The 27,480-nt window shown below is 56.4% G+C and overlaps 1 protein-coding gene across 1 annotated transcript in view; it reads right to left on the bottom strand.

Annotated features, from left to right (window-relative positions):
• The window catches only part of TTC28 (tetratricopeptide repeat domain 28), a gene marked incomplete at its 5' end in the record, with an annotated part of 106,119 nt that overhangs the window by 7,352 nt on the left and 71,287 nt on the right, over positions 1 to 27,480 (bottom strand). Inside the window, 13 exon segments of the mRNA XM_083418970.1 lie at positions 50 to 229; positions 926 to 1,088; positions 5,460 to 5,600; positions 6,691 to 6,853; positions 8,697 to 8,915; positions 9,144 to 9,273; positions 9,451 to 9,560; positions 10,751 to 11,274; positions 11,589 to 12,930; positions 14,088 to 14,595; positions 20,621 to 20,751; positions 21,328 to 21,600; positions 22,677 to 22,824. Of these exon segments, the coding sequence (XP_083275096.1) occupies positions 50 to 229; positions 926 to 1,088; positions 5,460 to 5,600; positions 6,691 to 6,853; positions 8,697 to 8,915; positions 9,144 to 9,273; positions 9,451 to 9,560; positions 10,751 to 11,274; positions 11,589 to 12,930; positions 14,088 to 14,595; positions 20,621 to 20,751; positions 21,328 to 21,600; positions 22,677 to 22,824 (4,032 nt within the window).

The raw sequence follows: 27,480 nt of genomic DNA, 5'->3' as shown, positions 1-27,480 counted from the left end.
AGCGAGCCCCACACAGGGAATCCAAGAAGTGGGGGACCAGGCAACCTACCTTGGCACTGGGGTTCAGGGCGCGGAGGGAGGGCACTGCAATGAGGCTGAAGCGCTCGTACAGGTACTCGTTGGAGGAGCTGCCCTTGAGGAGCGCAAAAGGGATGAGGTACAGCTCCCCTTCCAGCACCAGGACCAGCTGCCGGTGGCGGCCGACCGGCCCACTGGAGTGCATCAGGCCCTGGGAGGGAGGGAGGGAGGAGGAGGAGGAGGCAGAGATCTTTTGGAACACACACACACACACACACACAGGAACACACCTGCCCTTCCTCCCAAAGGTGCCTGGGGTGGCACAAAACAAACCAAAGCCATTCAGAATTATTAAAACAGCACCCTCACAGCCAAGTTCCCCAACTGCCAGGCTGAGCTGCATTTTCCTCCTGCACACACCACCCCCCCGCCACTGCCACCCAGGGAGCCCAGCTGCCCACAAGAGAGCAAGGCAGCAAGGCCAAGGGGAGAGGGGACCCAGGTCAGTGGCTAATGAAAGACCCCAAGGCCCAGGAGAAGGAGGTCTGGGGAGAGAGGCAGAGCCACCCGCTTCTCCTGCCTGCCTGCCTGCCTGCCTGGGACTCTCTCGCAAGCGGCCGAACCAGGCCAAACTCTCCCTGACAAGATGCCGCCACCACAGCAGGTGGCCAGGAGGAAGAAGGCAGGAAAGACTTCAGCTCTGTACTTCTCCTTTCTGGAGTGGGACAAAACTGGTGGCCAACTAGGTTTCATTTACCCTCACATCAGGCCAAAAAGGAGGAATCCCAGAAAGGGAAGCCACCCCACCTCGCCCCACCAGGACCCTCTTGCAACCCCCCCCCTCCTGCCTCCCAGTAGTGTCCAGAGGGGCCTTGCTATCCCAAGGGAGGCACTGCCCAGGACTTACCCCTTCCATGGGCCCAATCAGCAGGTCGTAGAGGGAGCGCAGGGGGGACTTGCTGAAGGAGCTGAGCCGGCGGGGCAAGGAGGAAGAGGAGGAGGAGGCGGCTTCTTTGGCTGGGGACGCTGGGCCTCCTCCGCTGAAGAGGCTGTTCATGCTCTGGCAGCTCCTGTGGAGAGCAGGGAGAGGGAGAGCGTTGCAGGTCTAGAACCCCAACCCCTCTGGCACACACACCCCAAAGCCCTGCAGAAGTGGAGGGCTCTGCTGCCCCTCCTGAGGTGCCCATGGGCACTGGCTGGAATGCAACAGGAGGCAGGGGGCAGATCAGCCCAGTGCCAGGACCTCCTGGCACCTGCTTCTTCTCCAGAAGTTAGCCCATGCCCCACGGCATTGGCACAACCTCCACGGGGGAACATTTTGCAGCTGAGCACAAGTGGCTGAGTGAAGCAGCGGCCGCCAGCTCTGACCTGGGGAGAATGGCATGGGTCCACTTCAACACTGCCCAGGGAGGCTCCCTCTCCCTCTGCATCTCCTTTCCCAAAGGGCCCAGACTTCATGGCTGCTCACCACACAGAGATGAGTTTGAGATGCAAGAGGAAGAAGCAGCATAGGCTCTGAACAGCCAGCAGGGGGCAGCACCTCTCCACCCTCCTGCCTTGTTTGTGAGACCAAGAATTTATCCCAGGGACAGGTTGGGGGGGGGGGGCACAGCTTAATGAAGAGCAAGGGAGGCCTGGCAGGTTGCACGGCAAGCACCCTCTTCCTGGCCCTGCAAGGCGCTGCTTCCCTCCCCACCCACTCTTTTGGTGCTGCCTTGGGACTCTCCCCAGCCTGCCCCCTTTGGTTCTGGCTGTGTCCAGCAGCTAAGCCACAGTACAAAGGAACACCCCCCCCCCATCACTCTGCCTCTGCTCCCGTCCCAGAAGGGAATGTGGCCTCAGGCTGAAGAGCCTCCTCAGGCCCCCCCAGCCCCCAGTGCAACAGAACCTCTCCCTCCAGGAAAGCGGCAGGTCCAGCTCAGGAGCCCACAGAACGTTTGCCGCCAGGAAGACACATGCAGAATGGAGACCTGGACGGGCCCCTTTGCTGCCGGTAAAACGACTGCATTTAGTTTTGCCTTTTTTTTGTTTTGGGGGGGGGGTTCTGTTGTGAACTGCCCTGGGATTTGCAGGGGAAGGCAGTATGTAAATTTAATAAATAACCACAACAACATTGTTGTAAGAATGTTTATTTTTTGCATTTTAAATCTTTAAACATTTACTTCATTTTTGTATGCTAACACTGTGAGTCTACAAACTATTTCTAAACCAGATAAAAAACCTTCTTCCATTTTACTGCAGTACTGATGGTTTCTGTTCCCCTTATTCTCCCAACCTCAAAGCCTTGGAGCTGCCGCCCAAGTTCCTTCCGACACAGCTGCTCTGTCTCAAACACCTGGATATATTGTTAATTACCCTTTGAACAAAATGAAGCTTTTTATGGGTAGATCACATCTTTCGCTGATTTAACTTTTTGGACCCTGGAGGCTGAGAGGGAGGGTGGGTCAAAAGGAAAATGAATCAATACGGCTTTATATATATTAGTAACTTTGCATTAAGGTAACATTTCTCTACATAGTGGTGTATTTTGTAATATTATTTTGTTTAAGTTGTCTGTTGTTGCTTCAGTTTTCTGCACACCAGTCAGAGATATTTTTAATATATTAAGAAATTAAATAACTGAACAATCAACTTTCACGATCATAGCTTTACACGGATTATCAAAAAATAAATAAATTCTTAGCGGGGGGGGGGCACAGCTGGCAATCCCAGCAGCCACTGCAAGAGAGTTGTGGTGTGGTTGGAGAGTCAGAGGAGCGTGGTGGAGTTTGCAGCGAGTTGCAGACTGCAGAAGGGCCCCCAAATGCAAGTCATCATCATTAACCACTGCTGGGAGAGGGCCTTCTTGGTGGTGGCTGCTCCTAGACTTTGGAACTCTCTCCCTAGAGAAGCTGGACTGGCTCCTTCCCTGCTGTCATAGAATCATAGAATCATAGAGTTGGAAGAGACCACAAGGGCCATCGAGTCCAACCCCCTGCCAAGCAGGAAACACCATCAGAGCACTCCTGACATATGGTTGTCAAGCCTCTGCTTAAAGACCTCCAAAGAAGGAGACTCCACCACACTCCTTGGCAGCAAATTCCACTGTCCAACAGCTCTTACTGTCAGGAAGTTCTTCCTAATGTTTAGGTGGAATCTTCTTTCTTGTAGTTTGGATCCATTGCTCCGTGTCCGCTTCTCTGGAGCAGCAGAAAACAACCTTTCTCCCTCCTCTATGTGACATCCTTTTATATATTTTATATATTTGAACATGGCTATCATATCTTGTAGTTTGGATCCACTGCTCCGTGTCCGCTTCTCTGGAGCAGCAGAAAACAACCTTTCTCCCTCCTCTATGTGACATCCTTTTATATATTTGAACATGGCTATCGTATCACCCCTTAACCTCCTCTTCTCCAAGCTAAACATGCCCAGCTCCCTTAGCTCATAAGGCATTGTTTCCAGGCCTTTGACCATTTTGGTTGCCCTCCTCTGGACACGTTCCAGTTTGTCAGTGTCCTTCTTGAACTGTGGTGCCCAGAACTGGACACAGTACTCCAGGTGAGGTCTGACCAGAGCAGAATACAGTGGCACTATGACTTCCCTTGATCTAGATGCTATACTCCTATTGATGCAGCCCAGAATTGCATTGGCTTTTTTAGCTGCCGCGTCACACTGTTGGCTCATGTCAAGTTTGTGGTCAACCAAGACTCCTAGATCCTTTTCACATGTACTGCTCTCAAGCCAGGTGCCACCCATCTTGTATTTGTGCCTCTCATTTTTTTTGCCCAAGTGCAATACTTTACATTTCTCCCTGTTAAAATTCATCTTGTTTGTTTTGGCCCAGTTCTCTAATCTGTCAAGGTCGTTTTGAAGTGTGATCCTGTCCTCTGGGGTGTTAGCCACCCCTCCCAGTTTGGTGTCATCTGCAAATTTGATCAGGATGCCCTTGAGTCCATCCTCCAAGTCGTTGATAAAGATGTTGAATAAGACCGGGCCCAAGACAGAACCCTGTGGCACCCCACTAGTCACTCTTCTCCAGGATGAAGAGGAACCATTGATGAGCACCCTTTGGGTCCGGTCAGTCAGCCAGTTACAAATCCACTGAGTGGTAGCATAGTCAAGACCGCATTTTACCAGCTTCTTTACAAGAATATCATGGGGCACCTTGTCAAATGCCTTGCTGAAATCGAGGTAGGCTACATCCACTGCGTTCCCTTCATCTACCAGGCTTGTAATTCTGCCAAAAAACGAGATCAGGTTAGTCTGACATGACTTATTTTTCAGAAATCCATGCTGACTATTGGTGATCACAGCATTCCTTTCTAGGTGCTCACTAGGTGCTTCGCTTAATGATCTGCTCCAGAATCTTCCCTGGTATTGATGTCAGACTGACTGGGCGGTAATTATTCAGTCACGCCTGAAACAGTGAGCGCACACTGGAGGAACTTGTGGAAGGAATGCACACACATTTCAAGGGATTTCCAGGTGGAGGACACCGTGCAGATGGCCAGGGGATGGCTTTCTTGGCCTCATCCAGGAAGAAGTGGAAGGGCTAACTGAGCACCAACAGGCATCAACTGTTGAAGAGCGAGAGGAGCTGGTCAGATCAGGTTCAGAATGTGAGGATGAGGTTGAGGATGGTGAGCAGGATGAGCCAGCATGTGGGAACCTGCAGAAATTTTCTCGCCTCTTCCAAGTCACAATGCACGCAAATGATCTGACTTGCAGTGTTTGACCCCCTCCATGGAATGCAGCCTGAAGATAATCTGTGGGGTTGCATACTAGGAATTGTTTGACAAACTCAAGAGACAGCAGCGGCAGTTGCCAATCACCACGTTCCTGGTCAAGAACCCAGCAGCACCATCACCAAATGAGCCCGTGCAACCCACCTCTGGATCTGAACCACAGCCATGCACCTTTTCTGGCTATCGGTCAACTCTCAAGCAACATCCAGCGAAGAGGAGGAGGGGAGGAAGATGAAGAGCCACATTCACCGATAAGTGCAGCTATTTCTTTTCTTTTTCTACTGTTTTCTAGACTTTATGTGATTTTGCATATACACACAATACTCGTGTAAGAGGTGATTTATGGTATATCTTTAAATTTCATACATATACTAAATGGTTGTTTTCAGGGATACATTTCATGTTCTTAAAGTAGTGAAGCAAGCTTAGCTGTGTTTTTGCTTTGATTTTAAAGATTGCACTGTGTATGTTCAGTAACTGTCTAAAGTAACTGTTGTTCCTGAGTGGGCTGGAATGAGGAGGAAAGCCCAGTCCCCACCCAGGAGGTTTCACTTTTCTGAATGCCTGCTTCTTCTGCCCCCACCCTGGACAGCGAAGTGGGGGGGGGGGTCTCAGCAGGCAGAAACCGAGAGGCTAGAGAGGAGGAGGGTGGCTGGAGAGAGCCCCCCGAGGCGGACAGGGCAGGGGCCCCCAGGGCTCTCCTCTTCCCCCTACCTGTTGAAGAGGTTGTTCCTGCTGACCATCCTCAGGAAGCCAGTGGGGTCCGAGGTGGAGTCCAGCTTGTGGCTCATCTCCTCAAACTGCTGGTCCATGATGTCTCCCGCCTCACTCTCAGTTTCGCTGCTGGCCGAGGCTCTGGCAGAGGAACAAGAGGCAGGAATGTCAGCAGGAACTGAGAGAACACCGGGGGGGGGGGTACCTGTGGTCCCAGCAGCAAGCAGGGCCCAGAGAAATAGCTGGGCAAACAACACAAAAGGAACAGCTGTGGTGAGTTTTTGCTTTTCAAATTCCAGCTTGTTCTCTGCTCCCCCCCCCCTCGCAAAAAGCATGATGCTTTCAATCAGTCACAATTCAAAACCTCCCCTTCAGCACATTTGGGGTAATTTCAACTGCAGCTGCCCTTCTCAGAATGCAGCTGGCTTGACCGCCTTCATTTGGCCAGTACAGATCAATTAACAGAGCCCATCTGCACGCTACTCTCCTCCCAAAACAGATTTCAGGGCAGCCAACACTCCTGGCCTGCCCCCCCCCCCCCGAGCAGGGGCTGCTGCCAGCCCTGCTGGCATGACTGGGGAGCAGCAGAGCCACGAGACCCAGCAGCAGAGAACTAGGAGGCCCATTGCAGGAGAGGGTGGAGGAATCTTCCTGCTGCTGCTGCCAGAAAGCTCAGGGTGGGGGCTTGGAAGGGAGCTCCTGCCTCTGCTGCAAAAGGGAGTGCCTCCCCCTCTTTGGCTGGCCATGGCTGGCCCCCGATGAAGGGGACAGGGTGAGGAATGCAGCTGGCAGCAGCCTTCGCAGGCAAGCAGAGGCTCAGGAGGGAGCAGGATCTTGACAGGACAGGAAGGTTCTGCAAGGACCAGGCTGCAGCCTCTGCACTCCAGGCAGGCTCTGACAGCAGCTGTGAGGAAAGGAATCCCATTCACACGCGGCTCACAAATCTCCCCAATTGCCGGGAATCCTCCCAAGCAGCCTGCCTTCCTCCCAGCTGGAATGCCGGCCGGGTTCCTGGGCTCCCTTGGCTCAAATCCTCACAGGCAGCGCCCCCGCCCCCTGGCAGCCCCAGGACCTCCTGGCGCACCTGCTGGAGAACTGCCTCAGCCAGGAACCATCCCCTCTGAGCCTGCAAGGGGAAGGGGCACTCTCCTGGGCAGCGGCTGCCGGGGAAAAGCTGCCCCCTCTTCTTCTCTGTGGTTCCTCTGCCCCTGAAGCCCCCCCCCCCCCTTACCGCGTGTAGTAAGAGTCCACGCCCAGCGCTTCCCGCACACTGGCGCTGAGGAGCTCGAGAGCTGAGCTGGTGACTGCCTGGAGGCTGGCGGTGTTCTCCTGGAAGTCTCCGGAACCCTCGGCCGGGCCCTCGCCCAGGTAGCATTCGTGGAACTTCAAGATCCCTGAAAAGGAGTCCCCACATCAGGAAAGCCACGAGGGGCCAAAACCTCCTCCTCCTCCCCAGACCTGCTAGATGGGCCCTGCTGCGTCTCTGCTGCAACTGGGCGTGCAGAGGGAGAACGGCCTCTGCTCATCGGCCGGGAGATTTAAAGCCTCAGTTATTCCCAACAATGAACAGGCAGTCAGACCCGCCCCCCCTCCCCGCAAGAAGGTCACGCTGGGAAACGGCCGCCTTCCCTCTTCCTCACCTCCTGCATCTGGAGAGAATACGAGGAACTGCCATTGACAGGGCGCAGCCAGGACGCCCACCCCCCTCACCCCTTGCTTTGCAGCAGACAGCCTTCCATGAGGAGAGGAGCCTCAGATAAGCCAGGCGCATTCTGCCGGAGTCACCTGTGTCTTCAAGCAGCCCATAAAAAAGGTTTCTCAGAACCAAAATACAGGATGGTTCTATCAAAGGCTCCTCTGTCTGCCTGACAGCTTCCCCAGGCAAAACCACACAGAGAAAGGGAGCCAGCCTGGGGGGGGGGGGATGGAGGCCAGGAAGTGGTGGCTCAGTGGGGTGTGGCAGGGACCTCCACCCGCTCCACCTCCTCCCCAGCCAGAACCCCTGCCCCTCGCTGGGTGAGCCCAGGACACCATTTGAGCACACGGGTGCCTACACGGGAGGAGGAAGGGAGGCCTTGAGTCAGCCGGGGGGGGGTGGAATTCTCCTGGGAACAGGCAGCTGCCCCATGGTGTGTTTCCCTCACCTCTGTGGCATCCCACCCAAGATGGCTGCCCCCAGCCTCAAAGAGCACCCCCAGGAACCTCCTTCCATCCAGCCCTGCCAAAAGAAAGCTGAGCACCTCTGAGCGAGGACCCAGGAGGCCCTAGGGCTGGGTGATATATCAATATAAAATCCAAAACTGATTCAAAGTCCGTATCGTGATAGCCATTTCATAATTTTTAACCTGGCAATATATCACAAATCTTGATGTGTGTTTGTGTGCAGTATGCAAAAATCCCAATGCGATGTAAACCATGAAGCCAACCAATGCCTCTCCATAGCTCCATCCTTATTTCAGATATTGTGATATATTGGTATATCGTGATGTTTAGCCGGTGGTTTCTTCGGTGATACTCATAGCTGAGTAAGATTGTCTTCCATGAACATAGTCTTAACACTGAGTCCGTAGGTGACTGTGGAGGCCAATTCTGGATCCACACATCCTTCCACGGTGGGGACAGAGGTTTCTGGGCGGGAGTTGATCACGATGAGGGTTTGCCAAATGTGCCTTCCTCTTTCGTCCTGAGTTCGAACGTTTTCAAAGTCCATGACACCTTTGGTCAAGGCTGTTCTCCAACTGGAGCGCTCACAGGCCAGTGTTTCCCAGTTGTCTGTGTTTATACATTTTTTTAGATTTCCCTCGAGAGTCTTTAAACCTCTTTTGTTGACCACCAGCATTACACTATCCATTTTTGAGTTCGGAATAGAGTAGTTGCTTTGGAAGACGATCATCAGGCCTCTGCACAACATGACCAGTCCAATGAAGTTGGTGTTGAAGAATCATGGCTTCGACACTGGTGAGCTTTGCTTCTTCTAGTACACCAAATGCTGCACCAACAAACACAAAACAATCCCTCTGCAGCACCACAAATCCAACTCAACGGTGTAACGCTGGAAAATGTTGATCACTTCTCCTACCTGGGCAGTTATCTTTCCACACTGATGCCGAAATCCAGCATCAACTGAGCTCTGCGAGTGTGGCTTTCTCCCAACTGAAGAGCAGTGTATCACGATGTTGAAAAGCAGATATATCGCCCAGCCCTACCTGGCACACACACCCCTCCCCTGTGACTTACCTGCTCCAGGAGCCAGGAGCCAGCTGTAAAGGTGCCCTGCAGCCAAGGAATAGTACAGAACCAGCCCCCGCTGCCCGTTCACCACTTCCAGGACCTGCTCAACCGTCACGGGGGAATAGGGGTCCGACTCCTGCTGGCCTGTCTGGCGCTCCACCAGCAGGTCAGCAAAGGCTCTTGTGCGGCCTCTCTCCGCCACGGCCAGAGCCTCATCGTGGTGCCCTGTGGGGAGGAGGGAGGCGGAGCCACACGTGAGGCTCATGCTGCCAGGGGGAGGGGTATCCCGGAGCAATGCACCTGCCTGACACGCTTATGGAAACGAGAAGGTAAGGAGAAACCTGCCCTCCCCACCGACAGGAACTGCTAAATCTGCAGCACTCTTCCCCCCGGGCCCAGGGCAGGAAGATCTGTCCCAAATGCCCCTCTCCCCCAGGTGCTGCCCTCTCTTACCTAGACTCACCAGCACCCGCTGCAGGGCCTGGTAGGAGGACGTCTGGAGGTCAAAGAGGGAGAGCTTGTAGTCTGTGCTGAGCTGCACCTCATGCCGGATGGTCTCAAAAAGGGCGGAGGCCCGGTAGAGCTGTGGGGCAAGGGGAGGGGGCAGCCCGTCAAGCGGAGGCAGAATCCTGGAGCTCAGCTGAGCTGCCCAAACCAGGGCTGCCCAGGGCGGATGGGGCACCATGGAGAATGGCCCATGGATCATCTGGGATCATCTGCAGGGGCTGAGGGACCTCCTCCCCTGCTCCCTGGTGCTCACCTGGTGCTGAGCCTCCTCCAGATTCCCACTAGCCCAGAGCGAAAGGCCCAGGCCGTGCCGGATCCTGGCTTCATCCTCCCTGCGGCCCAGCTGCTCCGCCAGCCTCAGCCCTGCAGGAGAAAGGAAGGGCAGGGTGAGCCTCGCCCCTGCTGCAGAAGGCCCCAGCAGCTGTGGGGCTCTGCTCTCTGACTCATGCGGATTCTTCAACCAGCCAGACCCAGAAGCCACCCTCCTTCCTTGGCCCCTCCAGCCCCCTGCAGCCCCCTTGGCCCAGCTGGCCTCTCAGGAACGGGGAACCTGCCCCTCCCTCTTGTCAGCCACAAGCGGCGGGGCCCCAAGAGCCAGAGGAGGAGCAGGAGCACAGTCTCTCTCACAGGATGCAAGAGGTGCCCACAAATCCTGGGTCCCAGCTCCAGCGCAGGGCAGAAAAAGGCCCCCGCCCCTCTGGACCCCCGGGAGCCAGGCAAGGGCTCCATGGAGAACAAGACCCGCCCCCCCTGCCCCCCCCCCCCGCACTTCCACGCTGCCTCCTGGGCAGGGAATCTACTCAGGGGTCCCGCAGGGAGAGAGGGAAGGCAACACCAGCTAACTTGCCAATAGTCATTTTATTAAGGAATCAGAATAGAATTCACATGGAGGCTCCAGAGATACACTCCTAGTTGCCCAGACTGTCTTGCACCTTCCCCTTCCCTCCCTTCCCTCTGTTTCGCGCCCCCCCCCCCGTCTACAGTGAGGCCCAAGGGACCCTCTGTCTGTTATGTGGAGCAAACGCTGGATCTGCGAGTGCGAGGAGCTGGCAGGGGGTCTCTGTGGTGAAGCTGCTAAGCCTGACTCCTGTCTTGGGTCTGGGCTGGGGCACCTGCTTGTTTCCTCCTTTTCCTCGCCCTCCAAGCTCCCAGGCTCCAGCGGCTCCTAGCTCTTCCCCTCCTCTGGGTGTGTCCGGATGTCCACCACCAGGAGCCCAGACCCAAACCCTCTTCCTCTGCACTTTCCTTGCATCCTGCCCCCAAATTGGCGCTGGGGAGGTCAGGAGACCCCCTCACATACACACACATCAGCGTGCAAGCTGAAATGCTGGTCCTGGTGGAACAGCTGCCACAGTACGATGCTGAGCTCCTCCTCTGCTGCCTCTTCCTCCCCACTGTGGACGCCCCTGTATCCAGTCAGGGTTTCCCCAAGGAGCTCCCTGGACACATGCGGGCTATGGAGGGACTGCCCACACGGCCTTGGTTCTCCTGAATATTTCCAGGCAGCCTGGCCTGGCTGGCCGTGCTGCCCCCTCCCCCGCCAGCTTGCTCACCTTCCTGCAGGTACATCACGGCTTGGGAGTAGTTCTGGAGGGCGTGGTGGGTCCTGCCCAGGCTGCTGTAGGAGGCCGTTTTGGCCACCAGGTCGTTCATCTGGGCCGCGATGCTCAGATGCTGCTCCTGGTAGACCACTGCTCTCTCGTAGGTGCCAAGGGACTCGTAGGTCAGGCCCAGGTTGCCATAGGCCCGGCCCTGGCTGGCCGCGTTGTGGGTCTCCTCGGCAATCTGGAGGTCCAGCTGGTGGTACTGCAGGGCCGTGTCGTATTCAGCCATCTGTTGGTAGATGCTGCCCAAGCCGCAGGCGGCGCTCCCTTCCAGGGCCTGATCCTTCATCTCCCGCGCGATGCCCAGCTGGCGCTCCAGGCAGGAGATGGCCTGCTCCGAGTTGCCCAGCTGGCTGTGCAGGGCGCCCAGCTCCCCGTAGGCCTGGGCCTTGTCAAAGGCCTCCCCGAGCTCGTGAGCCACTACCAGCCTCTTCTCAAAGCACACCAGGGCCTGCTGCAAGCTCCCCATTGCCCTGGGGGGGGACACAGCCAGCATTACTCTACTAAGGCTTCGGGAAGGAAGCTGCCGGAGGCAGGCGGCTTCTGTGCCAGCCTCCTCCCACCCGCCACTGAGCCCTGAAATCCACCCCTTGGGCTCCACGGCAACGGAGGAAGGCAGCCCCTTTCTTTCTATGGGACAGAGCCGGGACCGCAGATCTACTGGGCCCTCCCCTCCATCCCGTTCCGGGTCCCCCTCTGGACGTGAAAGGCCACATCCCCCTCCCCTGACCCCTAACTGGGGAGCTGCTCATGCATCCCTCGGGCCTCCCCGCTGCCCCCGCCTTACCTGTGCCCATTGCCCAGGCCCCGGTAGGCCTTGACCTGGTCCTGCACACGGTTCAGGCTCTGTGCCACGGACAGGTACTGCTCATAGTATTTGACAGCCTCCTCAAAGTCGCCCAGGGCCTCGTAGCAGTCGCCCAGGCTCCCGAAGGCCCTTCCCCGGTCCAGCACGGCCTCCGTGCCACTCAGCTGCTGCAGGGTGGCCAGCTGCTGCTCAAAGTAGCCGATGGCCTCCTCCATGGCGCCCATGTTCATCTTGGTGATGCCCATGTTGCCGTAGACCTGGGCCTCGATGCCGGGGTCCTTCAGCTTCTGCCCCAGCTCCAGCTGCTCCTCGTAGCACTTGAAGGCCATGGTGAACTTGCCCAGGGCCATGTAGACAGCGGCCAGGTGCCCGTGGGCGCGGCACTCGCCCAGGGCCTCGCCCAGCTCCTGGTACACCTCCAGTTCCTGGGTGTGGTAGCCCAGGGCCTTGTCGTGCTTCTGCAGCAGGCGGTAGGCCGCGCCCAGGGCTGCGTAGGCGCTGGCCTCCAGCCTCCGGTCCGTGGCCTGGTGCGCCAGGCTCAGCTGCTGCTCGTAGAACTTGACGGCACCAGCCACGTCCTTCTTGCAGACGGAGAGGTCGCCCAGGTTGCCCAGCGCCCGGAACTTGGCCTGGGCATTGCTGAGCGACTGGGCCAGGGACAGGAGGTACTTCTGGCACTCCTCAGCCTTGCCGAAGCAGGCCAGGGCCTTGAAGGCCAGGCCCAGGTTGCAGTAGGCTTTGGCCTGGCTCAGCTTGTCATGCAGGTCCTTGGCGAGGGCCAGGTCTTGCTCGTAGTACTTGACGGCCTCCTCATAGTTGCCCAGGCAGTAATGGGCATAGCCCAGGTTGTGGCACACCTTGCCCTCCCCCTCCATGTCCTGCAGCTCCGGGGACAGCTGCAGGTACTGCTCATAGTAGGGGGCTGCCTGGGCAAACTCCCCCCGGGAGCAGTGGAAGTTCCCCAGGTTGCCCAGGGCCCGGGCTTCGCTCTGGATGTCCCGCAGCTCCCGGGCGATGTTGAGGTGGTTCTGGTAGTGCTGCAGGGCCCGGTCGTGGGCGCCCAGGGCTTGGTAGGCCACCGCCAGGTTGCCGTGGGTGGAGGCCTGGGAGGCTCGGTCGTTCACCTCCATGGAGATCTGAAGCTCCTGCCGGTGGTACTTGACCGCCTGGTCAAAGAGGCCCAAGGCGTTGTAGGCGTTGCCCATATTCCCGTAGGCCCGACCCTGCGCCGCGTAGTCGTTCAGCTCCTGCGCAATGGAAAGGTGGACCTTGTGCAGCTTCAAGGCCGCCTCGTAGTCGCCCTTCATCTGATGGATGATCCCTGCCAGGAAGGAGCACAAACGGGCTGGCAAAGTTGTTTTTGTAGGCCAGCACAGCAGCCAGAGGACTCTGGGCACCAAAATGGAAAACCCCAGAAATCCCAACCAAGGAGGAAGCTCAAGCTACTCTAGCTACTGGAGTGCTCAGTCTATAGAAGAAGACGGCAATACAGCCACATAAAATTTCAAGCAGGTTTTGACTTACGAGCAATGGAAAGGAAACAGAAAAGATGGTAATATAGGATTTCGGTAAATAGACAGGCAGGAGGGAACCAGAGAGAGAATTAGACCATCACAGAATAAAGGATGGAAAGTCACCAAGGTAAATAAATAAAATTTGATGTAAATTGTATGCCATTTGATCTAATCAATGTAAAATAATAAATATATTTTCCAAACAAAGAGAAAAGAGTGCAGGTGGGCTCACAGGCTGGGAAGCACAACCATGAGAGGTGAGGGCCTTCCTTCCTTGGAGGTTTCTAAGCAGAGGTTGGATGGCCATCTGTCGGGGATGCTTTAGGCGAGAGTCCTGCATTGCAGGGGGTGGACTAGATGATAGCCAGGGTCCCCTTCCAACTCTATGATTCCATGATTCTAGGTCTGTTCTTAAATTCCAGGGAACCCGAAACCCTCCTTAGAAACATCCCAAACTAGGTGCTCCTCTGCCAGCAATCTGGAAAATTCTGCACACATCCAGAACCTGGTGCTGAGCAGCAGAGGGGGCTGGGGCTGAAAAGGTCTGATGTGTTCCACGGCTGCCCAGAGACACTCCTCTGCTCCTGCCCCACGGCCAACCCACAGCTGGTGCTGTTGTCTGGAGAAGGGAAGGAGCAGCGGAGGGTCTCTCTCCTCTCTCTCTTGTTCCTGCTCTTCTACAGATGTGAGGACGAGGGGCCACCTCCCTTCTAATTCCCCAGCTGACACATACAAATAAGCACATCTGCACCAGTCCTTGAAGTGCCTGTCAAATGGAGCCCCCACATCACAGACCAAGCTCAATAAGCCCCCCAGCCCCCCGTGGAGCCTCCTGGACAGCCCCACATTGCCCGCCTCCTTCTTTCCTGAGGGAGCATCGCACCCTCCTGCCACCGCCTCTGCCCCACAGGGCCCCCTCCTCCTCACTGGGCTGGGGTCAGGCAGAAAGGCAGAAGCAGCTCACCCAGGTTGGAGGAGGCGCGCCCCTGGGCGGCTCGATCCTGCAGGCTCTCGGCGATGCTGAGCTGCTCCCCGTGGTACTGCTTGGCCCGCTCCAGGTCCTGCATGCAGCGGGCAGCGTGGCCCAGGCCGGCGTAGGCACGCATCTCGATGGACTTCTCCTCCAGCTCCTGGGCCAGCTCCAAAACGTGGTTGTGGTAGGACATGGCCTTGTCAAAGTTTCGGCGGTAGTGGTAAGCGCTGCCCAGGTTGCTGTAGGCACGGGCTTCCTCCCGCCGGCAGCCCAGGGCCTTGGCGATGGCCAGGTGCTGCTCGTGGCACTGCACGGCGTTCTCGAAGTCGCCCATGGCGATGTAGACGGCCCCCATGTTGCCCAGCTCCCGGGCCTCGGAGAGATCATCCTTCCCTTGCTTGGCCAAGAGCACACACTGCTTATGGCTGGCCAAGGCGTTGGGGTAGTCCCCAATGGCCGTGTAGACGTGGCCCAGGCTGCTGAGGGCCGAGGAGGCTGCCTGCAGGGGAGAGGCAGAGGGGGCAGAGAAAGGGGTGAGCCCCACAGAACCACCAGGGCTCCCTGCCCTCCAAACAGCCCCCGCAAGCCCAGACGCAGGGCCAGCACAGGGCAGAGCGGGCAGGAGACAAGGCATGCTGCGGGAAGCTCTTCACAAGCCCATGGAGAGGGCAGCAACTGGGGCGCTGTGCTGCTCCCCTGGCACACACGCACAAAGCCACAGCAGGCCTCCGTTTCTTTCTGTTATCATGGCTAACAAAGCCCCCTGCTTGGCTGCACTTGGGCAAAGAGGCACCACGTAGCATTCCTGTGCGAAGGACAAACTAGCCCAGCTCTGCTTCTGCAACTGGCGGGACATGCAGAATGAGAGACTTCGTGCGAGGAGAGCCAGTGGCAACCCACGCCTGAGGGAAGACCACACACAGCCCTGCAGACATGCCCACCCCCCAAGGACTTGCAAGCGAGTCAGCAACTTCATGGGCTCTCCAGTTGCTTTGTTTTTTGACAGAAGGCGCTGGCGGAGGCAGTTCCCGAGTTGTCAAAGGTGACTCAGAACTGAACCCCCCTGGCCAGCCAAGGCTGTCGCTGTCAGCGGCATGGCTGCGCCTGCCCCTGTGCCTCCCCCCTGGCACAGAGCCCCGTGTGCCAAAGGAGTCAAGGCCCAGCCATCCAGGCCACCCCCTGGGGGAAAGTCCCTGGGACAGCCAACAGTGGCGGCGTGCATCTCACGGAGCCCTGGGGGGAGGAGGAGGACCTCTTCTCACCAGGGGAATGTTTATTTATTCCATTTATAAAACATTTGTATACCACTATTCATAAAAATATATACTGATAGCGGCTTATAACAAACCTGCCTAAATACAATAAAAACCATGCAAACACTTAAAAGCAGAGATCAGCTATCATAGACAGGCATTTTCTTAATTTCCTGCATTTCAGAATCCCTGCCAAGCCCAGAAGAGGCCGCCTTAGCCAGCTGGGCAGAAGGATCAGATTTTTCACCCTGGAGCAAGACCCACCCAATGGTTTGCAACCCGGGGCTGTCCTGGGTGCTGGTGAGACTGAAGGCCAAGAGCAGAGGGCACACCCTGCAGCGCATGGGCCTGCAGCTGACTCCATGTGCCCTTAGAGAAAGCATGGCTCTTGCCGGGCAAACCCTCTGCTGGGCTCTGTCTCTTGGCACTAGCTCCTCAGGGGAGGAAAGGTGCCCCCAGAAGCCCTCCCACCCTGAGGCCGCGCCAGCCTCCATTTCCCTCCACCCCTCGGAAGAGAAGAGGAGTGAAGGCAGGAAGGGGCTGGTGGGGCAAAGGGGCCTGTCCACGCCCAGGTGGCTTCAGGTGTGCCCTTGGTGGAGAGGCTGGTATCTCTGCTTAATCAGTGGCCTCCCTCCGGCATCAACCTCATCCCACTCCCTTTATCATGTCAGCACACAGGGGGGAAATCCAGAAGGAGGGGGAGGAACCCACTTCAGATCTGCTCCAATCCTGAGGGATGGGAGGGGGGGATGCTGTGCAGCGCTGTTGTGCAGTGTCCTGAATCACACACACACACCCCGCCTCCACACCCCCTTGGCCGCGCAACTGACTGCGAATGGGTTTCTTTAAAAATAAATAAATAAAACCCTGCTTCCTGCAAATTAATCATTCAAAGCAAGCTGTTTCCTCGAGGAGCAGGAAGGGGAAGCCAGCTCCGTCCACTGCAACCCCCCTTAGCCCACCCCCAAATCAGATGTGAGTGCAGCGGGGAGGGGAGAGCCCAGGCAGAAGCTTTTAGCCTTGCCAGCCTGTCAGATCTGGCCCTGCTCAGACAGCCTGGGTTTTTTTTTTGGGGGGGGGGACAGAATGGGGAGAGGGGGCGGCTAAGCAGACACAGCCAGGAAGGAGCCAAAATGGCAACACCTGGGGTTGTGAATGGGAACTGGAGGCTCACAGTTCAGCGATTCAACTGCCGTGTGGATGAGCACCCCACGCCCTGCAAAAAAAGGTCTCAAGAACACATGCTTCCTTGGAGTGTCCCCTCCACACACACTGAATTTTGCCGAAATGCCTAACGCCCCCCACCCCTGCCCTGAGATTTCATTTCCTGGTCTGGCTCACCAACTTGCTGACCATCTTCAACCTGTCACCACAAACAGAGAGTGAAATAATGAAGATGCAGGGAGAGTCTCTCCCCCCCCCCCCCGCCAGCCAGCAGGGGAGTAAGCTGCAGAGATTAGCGCATGATGGACGCGCTTCTGATTGCTCCCTTTGGGGGGCTGAGCACAGCTCTCTCGCCACTCGTTCCTTCCTCCATAGCTCCACGCAGTGCAAAGGGAGCCCAGAGTTCTTCCTCCTGGCAGCCCAGGCAGAAACCCAACTGGGGAAGCCACGGGGGCAAAGGCAATGGTGAGCCCCTCCCTCTGCAAGGCCTAGGCCACCAGGGCAAAGAGCTGGGCCATCAGACCTGGCTGCCTGAGCCAAAGATGGTGCTCACCCCCACGCTGAGTCAGGGCGCTGAGTCGGTCGAGAGGAACCGCCAGATTCATGGCTCCTTCAAGGGGATCTGCTCCCCATGACTCTGCTGGCAGCTTTGATCCCCCCCCCCCCCAGCCGCCCAGCCAAGGCTCAAGGGGTTTCTCTAGGCAGGGACCCCTGTCATTGGGCTGGAATGCGGCAGGGGGCAAATCCGCTCCCCACAGGGTTGACCCCAAGGCGGCAGGCCGGCCAGCCTCTGGCACCTGCGGGCTACCCTGGGGAGGCCATCACTTCCCCAGCCCCCTGCTCTGTCTTCTCACAGGGGAAGTGCAGAAGAGCCCCGGAGGCCTCCTTCCTCAGCTGTGGTGGTATAAAGCCATTCAGACCTCACACAAGGAAATTTCTGTGGGCACCAAGAGGCCAAGAGAAATTCCCCAGGAGTTTCTCTCCTTTTGAATTTTCAGCCAATGCTGAAGGGAGATGGGGGGGGGGCAGCCTGGATCCTTGGGTCGTCCCATCCTTCTCTCTGTATTTTATTTGCAGCAAAATGTCACTGGAGCGAGAAGCTCCCTCTTAAAAGTTCTGAGCAGAAGTGTTTGGCCCCCCAGAGGAAGCTGGCTGTGGGACAGCCACACACAGCTGGTTCTTTTCTGCCACATGCCCATGCCAACTGGGAAGAGACACACTCACCACCAAGGCTCACCCCCCTCCCCCGAAACACACCCCAATTCTGCAGAGGTGGTAGGTGGCAACCTCACCCACTGGTGGCAGCACTCCCCTGAAACAGCTGCCTTGGCAAGCGTCAGAGAGGCGACTCAGAGGAATGCCATAACTTTCAAGAGCCTGCATCACGTCCCCAGAGAGCAGCGGGAGGCCGAGTAGCAAAGCAGAGGGGTCCAGAGAGAAAAGGCCCCGGATCATCACTAGCCAGGAGGCTCAGGCCTCCTCCCAAGGAGCAAGAGAAGAGCAGGCTGCTCCACCACAGCAGCAGAGCAATTACACGGCTGCCAAACTCTGGTGCCGTTCATCAGGCTCTCCAGCCTTCCCCCATGATTAATGGCCAGACAATGGAGGGGAGAGAGCAGGATTTGCGGGGAGACAGCTGAGCCGAAACAAAGCCCTCCTTCCCTTCACAATTCAGGGGGCTTCTCTTCCAGCACAAGGCAAGCGTGGCAACATCAGACCCCGCCTCCCTCCCCCCAGCACCATGGCCACACAATCCGTGTGGGGCCCAGCGAGGAAGGGGGCTGGGGGGAGAGGGTGAGGGGGCTGCCACCCACTCCAAGCTGCTGCAGGATGCCCCTGCCTTCATAGGCCAAAGCTCCATCCAAAGGCATCGCAGGCCCTGAGAAATGTCCTTGTCCCTCGGACTGTAAGGCAGAGAAGTGAGCCTTGCTTGAGATCCAGGCCCTTTTGCCTAACAAGACCAAAGAGGGTGAGACAGTCAATGTCCTCTGGCAGGTGAGCACCTGGCTCTCACGGCACTTTGCCCCAGAGGCAGCCATCGTCTTCCCCTCAAGGGCCCAGTCCTGCTCCATCCAGACAGGCCTGGAAGCGGCAACCTGGAGCCGCCTGCAGCAGCCAGGGCCCCTCCTCTGCCACCCCCTTCCAAGTAATCCCGTACAGTGGTACCCCGCAAGACGAATGCCTCGCAAGACGGAAAACCCGCTAGACGAAAGGGTTTTCCGTTTTGGAGGTGCTTCACAAAACGAATTTCCTATGGGCTTGCTTCGCAAGACGAAAATGTCTTGCGAGTCTTGAGATTTTTTTTCACTCCCCACCCCCTTTTTCTAAGCCGCTAAACCGCTAATAGCCTTTCAGCAGGTAATCCGCTAATCCCTTAAGCCTTTAATAGCCGCTAATAGCCACTAAGCCGCTAATAGGGTTGCTTCGCAAGACGAAAAAACCGCTAGACGAAGAGACTCGCGGAACAAATTAATTTCGTCTTGCGAGGCACCACTGTATCTCTGCAGAGCCAGGCTCCGATTCCATCTCACTCTCTTTGCTATTATTAAAAGCGGGGCATCCTGTAATCGGAGACATCCAAAGTAAGGTTACCAGACGTCCCCGTTTCCCGGGGACAGTCCCCGAATTTACAAATCAGTCCCCTGACAAAATCCTATCATTCCTATTGAAGTTGAAAAGCGTCCCCAGATTCACGGAAAAAATCTGGTAACCTTAGAAAGGCCTGGGAGCTGGGAGAGGTGATTATGTTGCAGCATTTCTGTGGTCTCCGCAGCCATTGTGAGGCAAAGGTTCCAGCAATCTGAACGCTTTGTTTCCGCCACCTCTGGACTCCTGTAGCAGCCAAAGAAGACTTCCCAGATAATGGGAAGGGGCATCATTAAGAGCCACGCCCGCCACAGGCCAGTCCTACTCCACCCCCTGACAGTGCTGAGGGGCAGAGGGGGCCATGCCGTCGCCCGCTCCTCTCGCAGGGCTTGCCTCACCGATTTCCAGCGACTCTGGGCTCAGAGCCTCTCTGATCCCAAAGGAAGCTGGCACAGAGCCTTTCTCTTCCTGCTCCCTTTGCTCCTTCTGTGGGTGAGGGTGGCCTCCAAACCAGCTTGCCCGCTGCTGGTGGACCCAGAGCCCTCCGGAAACCTCTTCCATATGGCAGAGGCTGCCCAGCAAAAGGCTCTTCCGGGAGGAGCTTGGCCAGCGTTCAAGCTGTGCTTCTTCCTATTCCGGGTGACCATTACCTCATTCCAGGCCAGCCCAGAACAAGCCCTTCTGGTGGAATTCACATCAGCACCGTTGCAACATTATAAGAGTCTGCGTGTTACAGAGAAGTCTGCAGAGGGGGCCAAGAAAAACAGCTGTGCATTCAGAGGAAGCCCTGTGGTCAGGGTGATGTCATCAGAAAGCGCCAAAGCAATTTCCTGTGGTTACATCCACAGGAAATCCAAGAGGCTCGGGGTTCTCACAATCCAAGTAGCCGTTTGTTGTCAATAGCTGCTAATTATGTGCCCAGATGGGCCATAAATGGAAAAAATATTGTGATCAAGCAGAATCCAGATCCACCGGCCTGCACCAAGCCCAAGCAAGCTGGAGGTGCACAAAACACCCATCTCCCCCCCCCCCCAGGCAGTGGGGCGAAGCTGTGCCGTTTGCCAAAGGCAGCTCCCCGTGTTGATCCTGGCTTGCTCAGTCACGGTGCCGGGCAGCCAGCCTCCTCTTGTACAGACACAAGCAGTCAGACTTTCCACTGCTGGCCTGCGCCTGGTCTCCACCCCTGCAAGGACACTTTCCCAGCACCCAAAGGCCGCTGTTCTCCCATGTCCCAAAGCCATTCTGCAAGCAAGGGATTTGTGGCTGGCTCTTAGAAACACAATTCAGAGTCCCCACCCCACCCCAGAACCAAAGGCCAGACGTGCCCGCTGGGCCCCTTCAGAATCTGCTCTGTTGGCATGGCTCATAGGGTGTATTCCAGGGCGACACCCCCATTTCAGCCACCTCTAAGCTGGCAGAAAGAAGCGGCAGAGACAGCTGAGCCCAGAAGAGCTGCCTCCCTGGAAGTGCAGGACACCCCCAGCCCAGCCAGCACAAACTGCTCCCCCCAGCCCCACCTACCTCTCTGTCCTTGAGTTTCATGGCAAGCATCAGCTGATGTCTGTGGTTTGTCAAGGCCTCCCGGTAATTTCCTTTGGAGAAGAATGCAGAGCCCAAATTGCCGTGAGCTCGGCATTCACCCATCTGGTCACCTGGATGGCAAGCAAGCAGAAACACAAGAGTGAGGAGCAGCCAGAGAGAGACATTTATGCAAATGCATGCAAATTCACATCTAATACCCATGCTCATCTCTTCTTACAGCAAACACACACCCCACCAACCAGGCGTCTTTCGCTTTCTCCCAGCCCAAATGCCACAAGAGAGGGGATCTGCCTGGAGACGAGCGGCATCCCTTCACTGCTCCCCTGCCGGCCACTAGACTTTCAAAGCCAACTGCTGTGTAGGGTGTAGAGGCACAAAGAGGATGCCCCACCGCTTGAGGAGGGGGGCAGCTGTTCCTCACCCCGTTCTCTAGAGGGAGAGGCAGGGTCCTTGGCTGCTCCAGAAAATGAGCCACCCTTTCCACACAAGGATGAGCCTGGATCCAGCCTCCTTGCAGTGTGGGAGGCTATGGAGCAAAGACCCCCTGCAGCCCTCTGAGGGCCTGCTGACACCCCAAGAGAGACCCAGTCGTCACCACCTGCTTCTATGCTGCTGAACATGACATCCTCCTCCTCCTCCTCCTCCCGCTTGCCCTCTAGGTTGGGATGGGTGGTCCAAACGGCTACCTAAAGTCTTGGCCACGTCCAAATCCTGCTGCATGTAGCCCGCACTCTTCTCGGTGTTGCCCAGGGACCAGTAGGCGCTGCTCAGGGCTGAGAAGACAGAGCCCCTCAGTTTCAGGCTGCATGTCCCAATCTTCAAGGCCGCTTCCAGGACCACCACCGAGGCCCCGTGGTGGCCGGCCGTCAGCAGCTCCTGGCCAACCACAGAGACCACCACAAAAGGGCTCTTGTCCAGCTTCATCTTCTGCAGCTGCTGGTAGGTTGGCTCCAGGGACTCTGCGAGAGGAAGGGAGACAGGCTTCATGTACCATCCTTCCTCCGCCTTGGAGAAGCAAACACACCCACCCAGGACAGCTGCAGCTGAGGGAAGACAGAGGAGTCTCAGGTTCACATCTGATTCCCAAGAATCCTGAGGCCTTTCTGTTAGGTATAACTGGTCCAGAGCTGGCAAAGGAATTAATTTGTGTACGTATTCTACAACGGTGGCAGGAATAGTCTACATACAAAAATGGAAAGAAGAACTCCCAACCAAAGAAGAATTGCTCGTGAAGATTTTGGAATATGCTGAGATGGCTATACTAACTGTGAGAATTAAAGAACAAAATGAGGGGGAAAGTCTTGAAGAATGGAAATATTTGGGGGAATATTTGGGGGAAAATACCATGGTTTGGAAGAAATGGATTTGCAAGCCAACTTAGTTAGACCTTCCCTCACCCAGTGGACCAAGATTGGGCTGTGGCCTGGATGTTCCCCACCTCTGATTTTTAGGAAAAGGCCATGGTTCTGAGGTAGAACATCTGCTCTGCCTACAGAAGGCCCCAGATTCAATCCCCAGCAGCATTCCAGGTAGAGTCATAGCATGGGAGAGTTGGAAGGGACTCCTAGCAGTACTAGGCCAGGCCTGGGCAGAGTGAAAACCCTCCATCCACAGCAGGAACACACCTGAGAGGCTCCCCAATCAGAGAGATGGTCAGAAGACTTCATTTCAACCTCTCTTCAGGGCATCATCACTCAACTCACAAAGAAGGAGGTGGCTGGTGCAAGAGAATATGGAAGGAGGGCAAAAGGACTATTGGGGAGGTGGGAAAACAACCGTGGTAGCCTGGCAGTGCCCCGCATGCTTCAATGCAAAAGGGAGCCCCTTAGGTGGCTGCACTTGAAATCCATGAAGCTGACAACACGGCGGGGGGGGGGGGGCTGGCCCCTACCGACTGCGCTGGGTCCCAGTTCCCAAGTTCTGCTGGGGCCAAACACAGGGTAAGCAAGGAAGCAAGCAAGCGTGAACCCGTGGGACCTTCCGCACGACACAGTGCAGCCGGCGCTGGGCAGGAATCCCAGGGGCCCTCACTCACCTCGCATGGGAGACTTCATGGCGGCTTCCACCATCCCCACCAGCAGCTGCAGACTCTTGGGATCTTGAGCCAAGCCAGAGGCAAAGGCTGCCAGGGCATCGGCATGGCGCCCAAGGTACTGGAGGGCAACACCCTGTCGGAAGTAGGCCTGCAACAACACAAGGCAAAGGTCAGCAGGGAGCAGCCCAGGAGCCTCAGGGGAAGAGCAGCCTCCTAACGCTCCCAACTACACTCCCCAGCATTCCTTGGGGGAGGCCAGGGCGGCTTAAAGGGGCATGGTGCTGCCTTAAGCAGACCGTTCAGACGGGGCCCTCACCTCGTGGGAACGCCATCATGGAAGGCCATTCCATCATGTTTTGTGCTGATTTCCATGCTTAAACTTTGTACACTTACTTAACATCAGATACACACTTATTAAATGTGAAATGTGTGTCTCTCACAAGGGTTTCAGCACATTCATCCACAAAGCAGGCGTAATCTTTTACATGAAATAGTATTTCTATGAACAGAGTTTGCGGCATTTCCCAAGCTGCTTCTATAGCCTGGATGCAAGGCATGTGGCAGGATGCTCTCTCTCTCTCTCTCTCTCACACACACACACACACACGCCTTTGTTGTTACCCAAGTGGAACAGATTTGCAATTAATACCCAAAGTGGCTGTCCATTAGGGCATTCAGGCTTGCTCAGGAGCCAGTCCACGGAGGCAGAGATTAAGAAAAATCAGAAATGACACGGGAAATTTATAGACATGAATTTTTAATCTCTTTTCCATTAGCAAACGTTGATTGTAGAACCATTTTTAATGAATTGGATGGAAGCAGAATTCATTTCATTAACCTTTAGCATAAATGTGTTATTATTGAACCAAACAGGCCACTGTAGTACAAATCCAGCAGCAGAGCAATTAGATTAGGGCCAGAGGCTTTGACTCGTGAGGAGCCCACTGGGCGGAAGAGGCAGCAGAGAGAACAGAGAGATGGGGAGAGCAGAAAGGCAGCCGGACGGAGGGTGCCAAGGAGCTCACCCAGCCCAGGCTCCAGACCCCTTTGCTGGACCCAAACTGAGCTCAGCACCCAAGAGAAGGGCTGAGGACCCTGGCAGAGACAGCTGGTGTGCAGTCTGTGGGCCGCTCAAAGCGCTGCCACACACAGCGTGGAAGACATCTTGGGGCAGGAAAGGGGCACTGCCCCCAGCACAGAGAAGGGAATCAGCTGCCCCAGCTCAGCCACATGCTACCCAAACACCCCACCTGCCAATGTCAGAGCGGATGGGCTGGGCCAAGATCCTCCCAGGCACACCCAAGACCCTAAAAGGCAGCAAATCCCCCAACTCTCCAGCCTTGAGGTGTCACAAAAGATCACCCACCAGGCGTGATTTGACCCCATCCTGCGCCCGATACTAGCGGGGGGGGCAGGATGCAGAGTCACCCACAGTGGAAGCAAAGGGTACCAAGCAGGCAGCGCAGGCTGGGCTCAGGGAGAACAATGGTGGACACAGCCCAGCTTCCTGCCAGCAACGCATGCCTTGTGAGGACGCAGGAGGAAGATCAGGCCATCCAGGAATAGCCAGAAGGCTCTCCCCAGCCCTCCAGGAACAGGCGGTGCAGCCGGGGTGACTCAGGCCTCTTTCCCTGAAGCAGAGCTCTGCAAGATGGGGGTGGTTCGGAAGGCCCCAGCTCCTGTCTTTGGCTCCAGCAGCAGGAAGGGGACGGGAGAAGAGAATCTCTGCAAGGTGCCTCGCCTTTTGGAAGCACACAAAGCCCAGGAGCCCTTGCCAAGGGAGCCGCCCTCTTGGGCCTCCTTGGCGCTTGGCGGTTCCTTCTCCTTGCCAGCCTCCAGGTCTGACTGGGAGGAAAGGCGTTTGGAGCAGCAACTGCTGGGCATCAGGCAGAGGGAAGAGCGGCCCCTCAGCAGCCGCCCACAAGAAAGGGAGCCAAGCTGCAAAACGAAGGGGCGGGGGGAGGGAACGCACGCCCCTGGGCACCCCCCTCTCACCATGGGGCCACAAGCGGCAGCAGGAGTCCCCACCAGAGGCCGCTCATCGTGGCAACCATCACTGCATCTTGAGGGAGCGCAGAGAATCTCGTCTCCACACCCCATCTGGCTCCCCAACTGCGGCAACCTTTCTTCACGGGGAGCTACACCAACCCCAGGACCCCCCATGCTGCCCCTTCCAGAACCTTTTCCAGCTCCAAAACATCCTTCCTGAGGTGAGGCGACCAGAACTGTATGTCGTCTGTATTCTAAATAGATTTGCACAATGGCACTTTTATTTCCCATTCCTTTCTTACGGATCCCTGGCGGGCATTCGCCTTTGGCACAGCTGCCGCATGCGGGGTCAGCGTCTTCACTGAGCTCTCCGCTGTGGCCTGCGAGGTCCTCTTCCTGGCCAGGCTCTGCCAGTTCCATGCGGGGCTGGTGGAAGGGACCTGATTCCCGCCCGGCCATTTTGCCATCTAGCCTGCATTGTCTACTCCACCTGGCATCAACACAGAAGGGCTCGTCGACTCCCATACGACTGGGAAACACCAAAGACAGGCGCAGAATCTGGGCTAGCAGCCCCCCCCCCCCGAGTGCCCAAATTGGGCTAGTGGAAAGCACCCCTTCTCCACCACAGCTTCCAGGCCAGACCCACCAGCCAGGCTGGCAGTGGGACCAGGAGGAATCCCCTTTTGCCCCAAAGCCTCTCACAATGTCAGAGTTTTACGTTGGTAAGAGTTTCCAAAGTTTCACTGTTCTTGTGACAGGAGAGCCTTTTGCAGGAGACACCAGGATTTAATCTGGGGCCTCCAGACATGGAGAGTCGCCAGCTGTGCTGCATGATGGGCAGTGCCTTGACACTGGAAATCAAAAGGGTTCTCTTGTGGCGGGGGGGGGGGTGCCAAAGAGCAGCAGCCCCTCCCAGAATCTGCTTTCTACTCCCCTTCCGCAACCATCAGGAGCATCTGCTGCAGCTGCACAAGGGGCCTCCCGCTACCTGCCTGCTGCTCATTGATCCCAAGGGGGGAGCAAAAACCCCTCCTCCCCCTGTGAGCGGTGCCTTCCCTCCCTTTGGGAAGCAGGGTGGCTGTGGCCACAGCAGCTTAATTGGTGGCAAGAAGGTGACCAGATTACAGGGTTAATCCTGGCAGGAGCCAAGTATAGTCGGCTGCAAAGTGATTGTAGAGCAGAGGCTTAGAAGCTGCAGCTCCCTGCGGAATAAGCTCCACACAAGAAGGTAATGGAACGGATTCAGGGCCCAGGCTCTTCATTAGCATTCACCCTGTAATTTTGTCATGAAAACTGCGCTAGCAGAGTGTGGATCATTTGCATAACAAATTGCTGGCCAATTTGTAAGAAGGCAATGGAGAAGGCAATGCATTGCCAGTACCAGACAAAGGCAGTCTCAATCCAGCAAGGACTGCTGCAGAGCCTGGAGGGGGAAGAAAAGGCACAGCTCTGAGGAGCTGCTTCCACCTTGCAGGGCCTGCACAGCAAGCACCGTTCAATCCAGCCCCTTGCACCGGCTTTGTTCAGCGCTCCTCTGCCGGCTGATGCACGCAAGCCCCACACCTGATACGGTCAAGGTGCATCGCCAGAGAAGAGGACCTGCAGCAGACACTGGGGCCACCCTCTGTGCTGAGCCTTCCTCCTCTCTGCCATGAAGGGCCAGGCTGCCACTGCAGTGCTATAGCTGGCTCAGCCTTCGCTCCCCGCTTTCCTGGGGCCAACTCCCCCTCCTTTTCCAGCTTCCAGGTGCTTTAGCTGGGTTGGCTGCTTTGCCTGTGTGTGCCCTGACCAGACACACCTGGAGGTCTCCTTGCTTCGACTTAGGAGCCCTTGCTATGCCTCTTGGGGAGGGTCCTGGAGAGGAAGGGGCACACTTGCCTCACATGTGCCAGAACATGCCCCGTTGTGGGCCTGAGGCTGGCGAATGCTAGGAAGAGGCTGCAGGAGGCCCTTCCCTCAAGGCTCGGTCCAGCCACCCATTTCCATGCAGAACAGAAATTGCATTCTGTTTGCAAAGAGCCTCGGGGTGGACCACCCTTGACTGTCACTCTTGGTGGGTATCTCAGAATCTCAAGTAAAATGTCAGTCCTGCTGGACTAAACACTGAACCATCGTGGTGTTTCCATCAGACAAAGAGGAGGAGAGGGCAGAGGAAAAACCAAAACATCTCTCTGAAGCACTTAACGGTCCAAAAAGCATACAGCTTGGCACACCCCTATATTCCCACCCATTTCTCACTTCCCTTTCCACAGGTGCTCTTCACAGCTCAGAGCCCTTGCGGTTTGACGTTTGCTCCAATTCAGCAGCGGATTCCACCAGAGGGGACGTGGCGGGGCAAATGGAAGTGTGGGTAAGCCCCCAGTGAGAGATCCTGGTCAGGGACCAACAACCAAGCACCTCAAAGGCTGTCGCTTCCTGCTGCAAGCCTTCCAGAGGGTTTTCCTGCAAGGGACAGGCAGGAAGCCCACGGACCCGACCGCAGCTGCAGCCGTTTCGCTGTGGCAGAAATAAAAATTGGGCAGCCAAGTACATAATTCCTGCTCAACAGCGTCAGCAAGATGGCCCTCTCCAAAAGGCATGGTGAAAAGCCTTTGGGTGCTTATTATTCCATCTCGAGAGAGCCACCCTGTCTGCCTTTTTAAGAATAAGCCAGCAGCCAAACGCCTGAAAGCAAATCTTTGGAGTTTCCAGTGAAGGAAAAACAAAGGAGGCCTGCTTCAGAGAAAGGAAGTCTGGCTTCAAAAGCCACAACATCTTTTACTCTAATTAACATCTTTCTTCCTGGTTGCCTCCTTGCAAGGAGTGATTAAAGATT

Source organism: Podarcis tiliguerta, assembly GCF_965153285.1.
Source record: "Podarcis tiliguerta genome assembly, chromosome: 16".
Lineage (NCBI taxonomy): Eukaryota > Metazoa > Chordata > Lepidosauria > Squamata > Lacertidae > Podarcis > Podarcis tiliguerta.
Note: the sequence above shows the minus strand (reverse complement) of the source record. Positions and strands in the feature narration are given on the sequence as shown.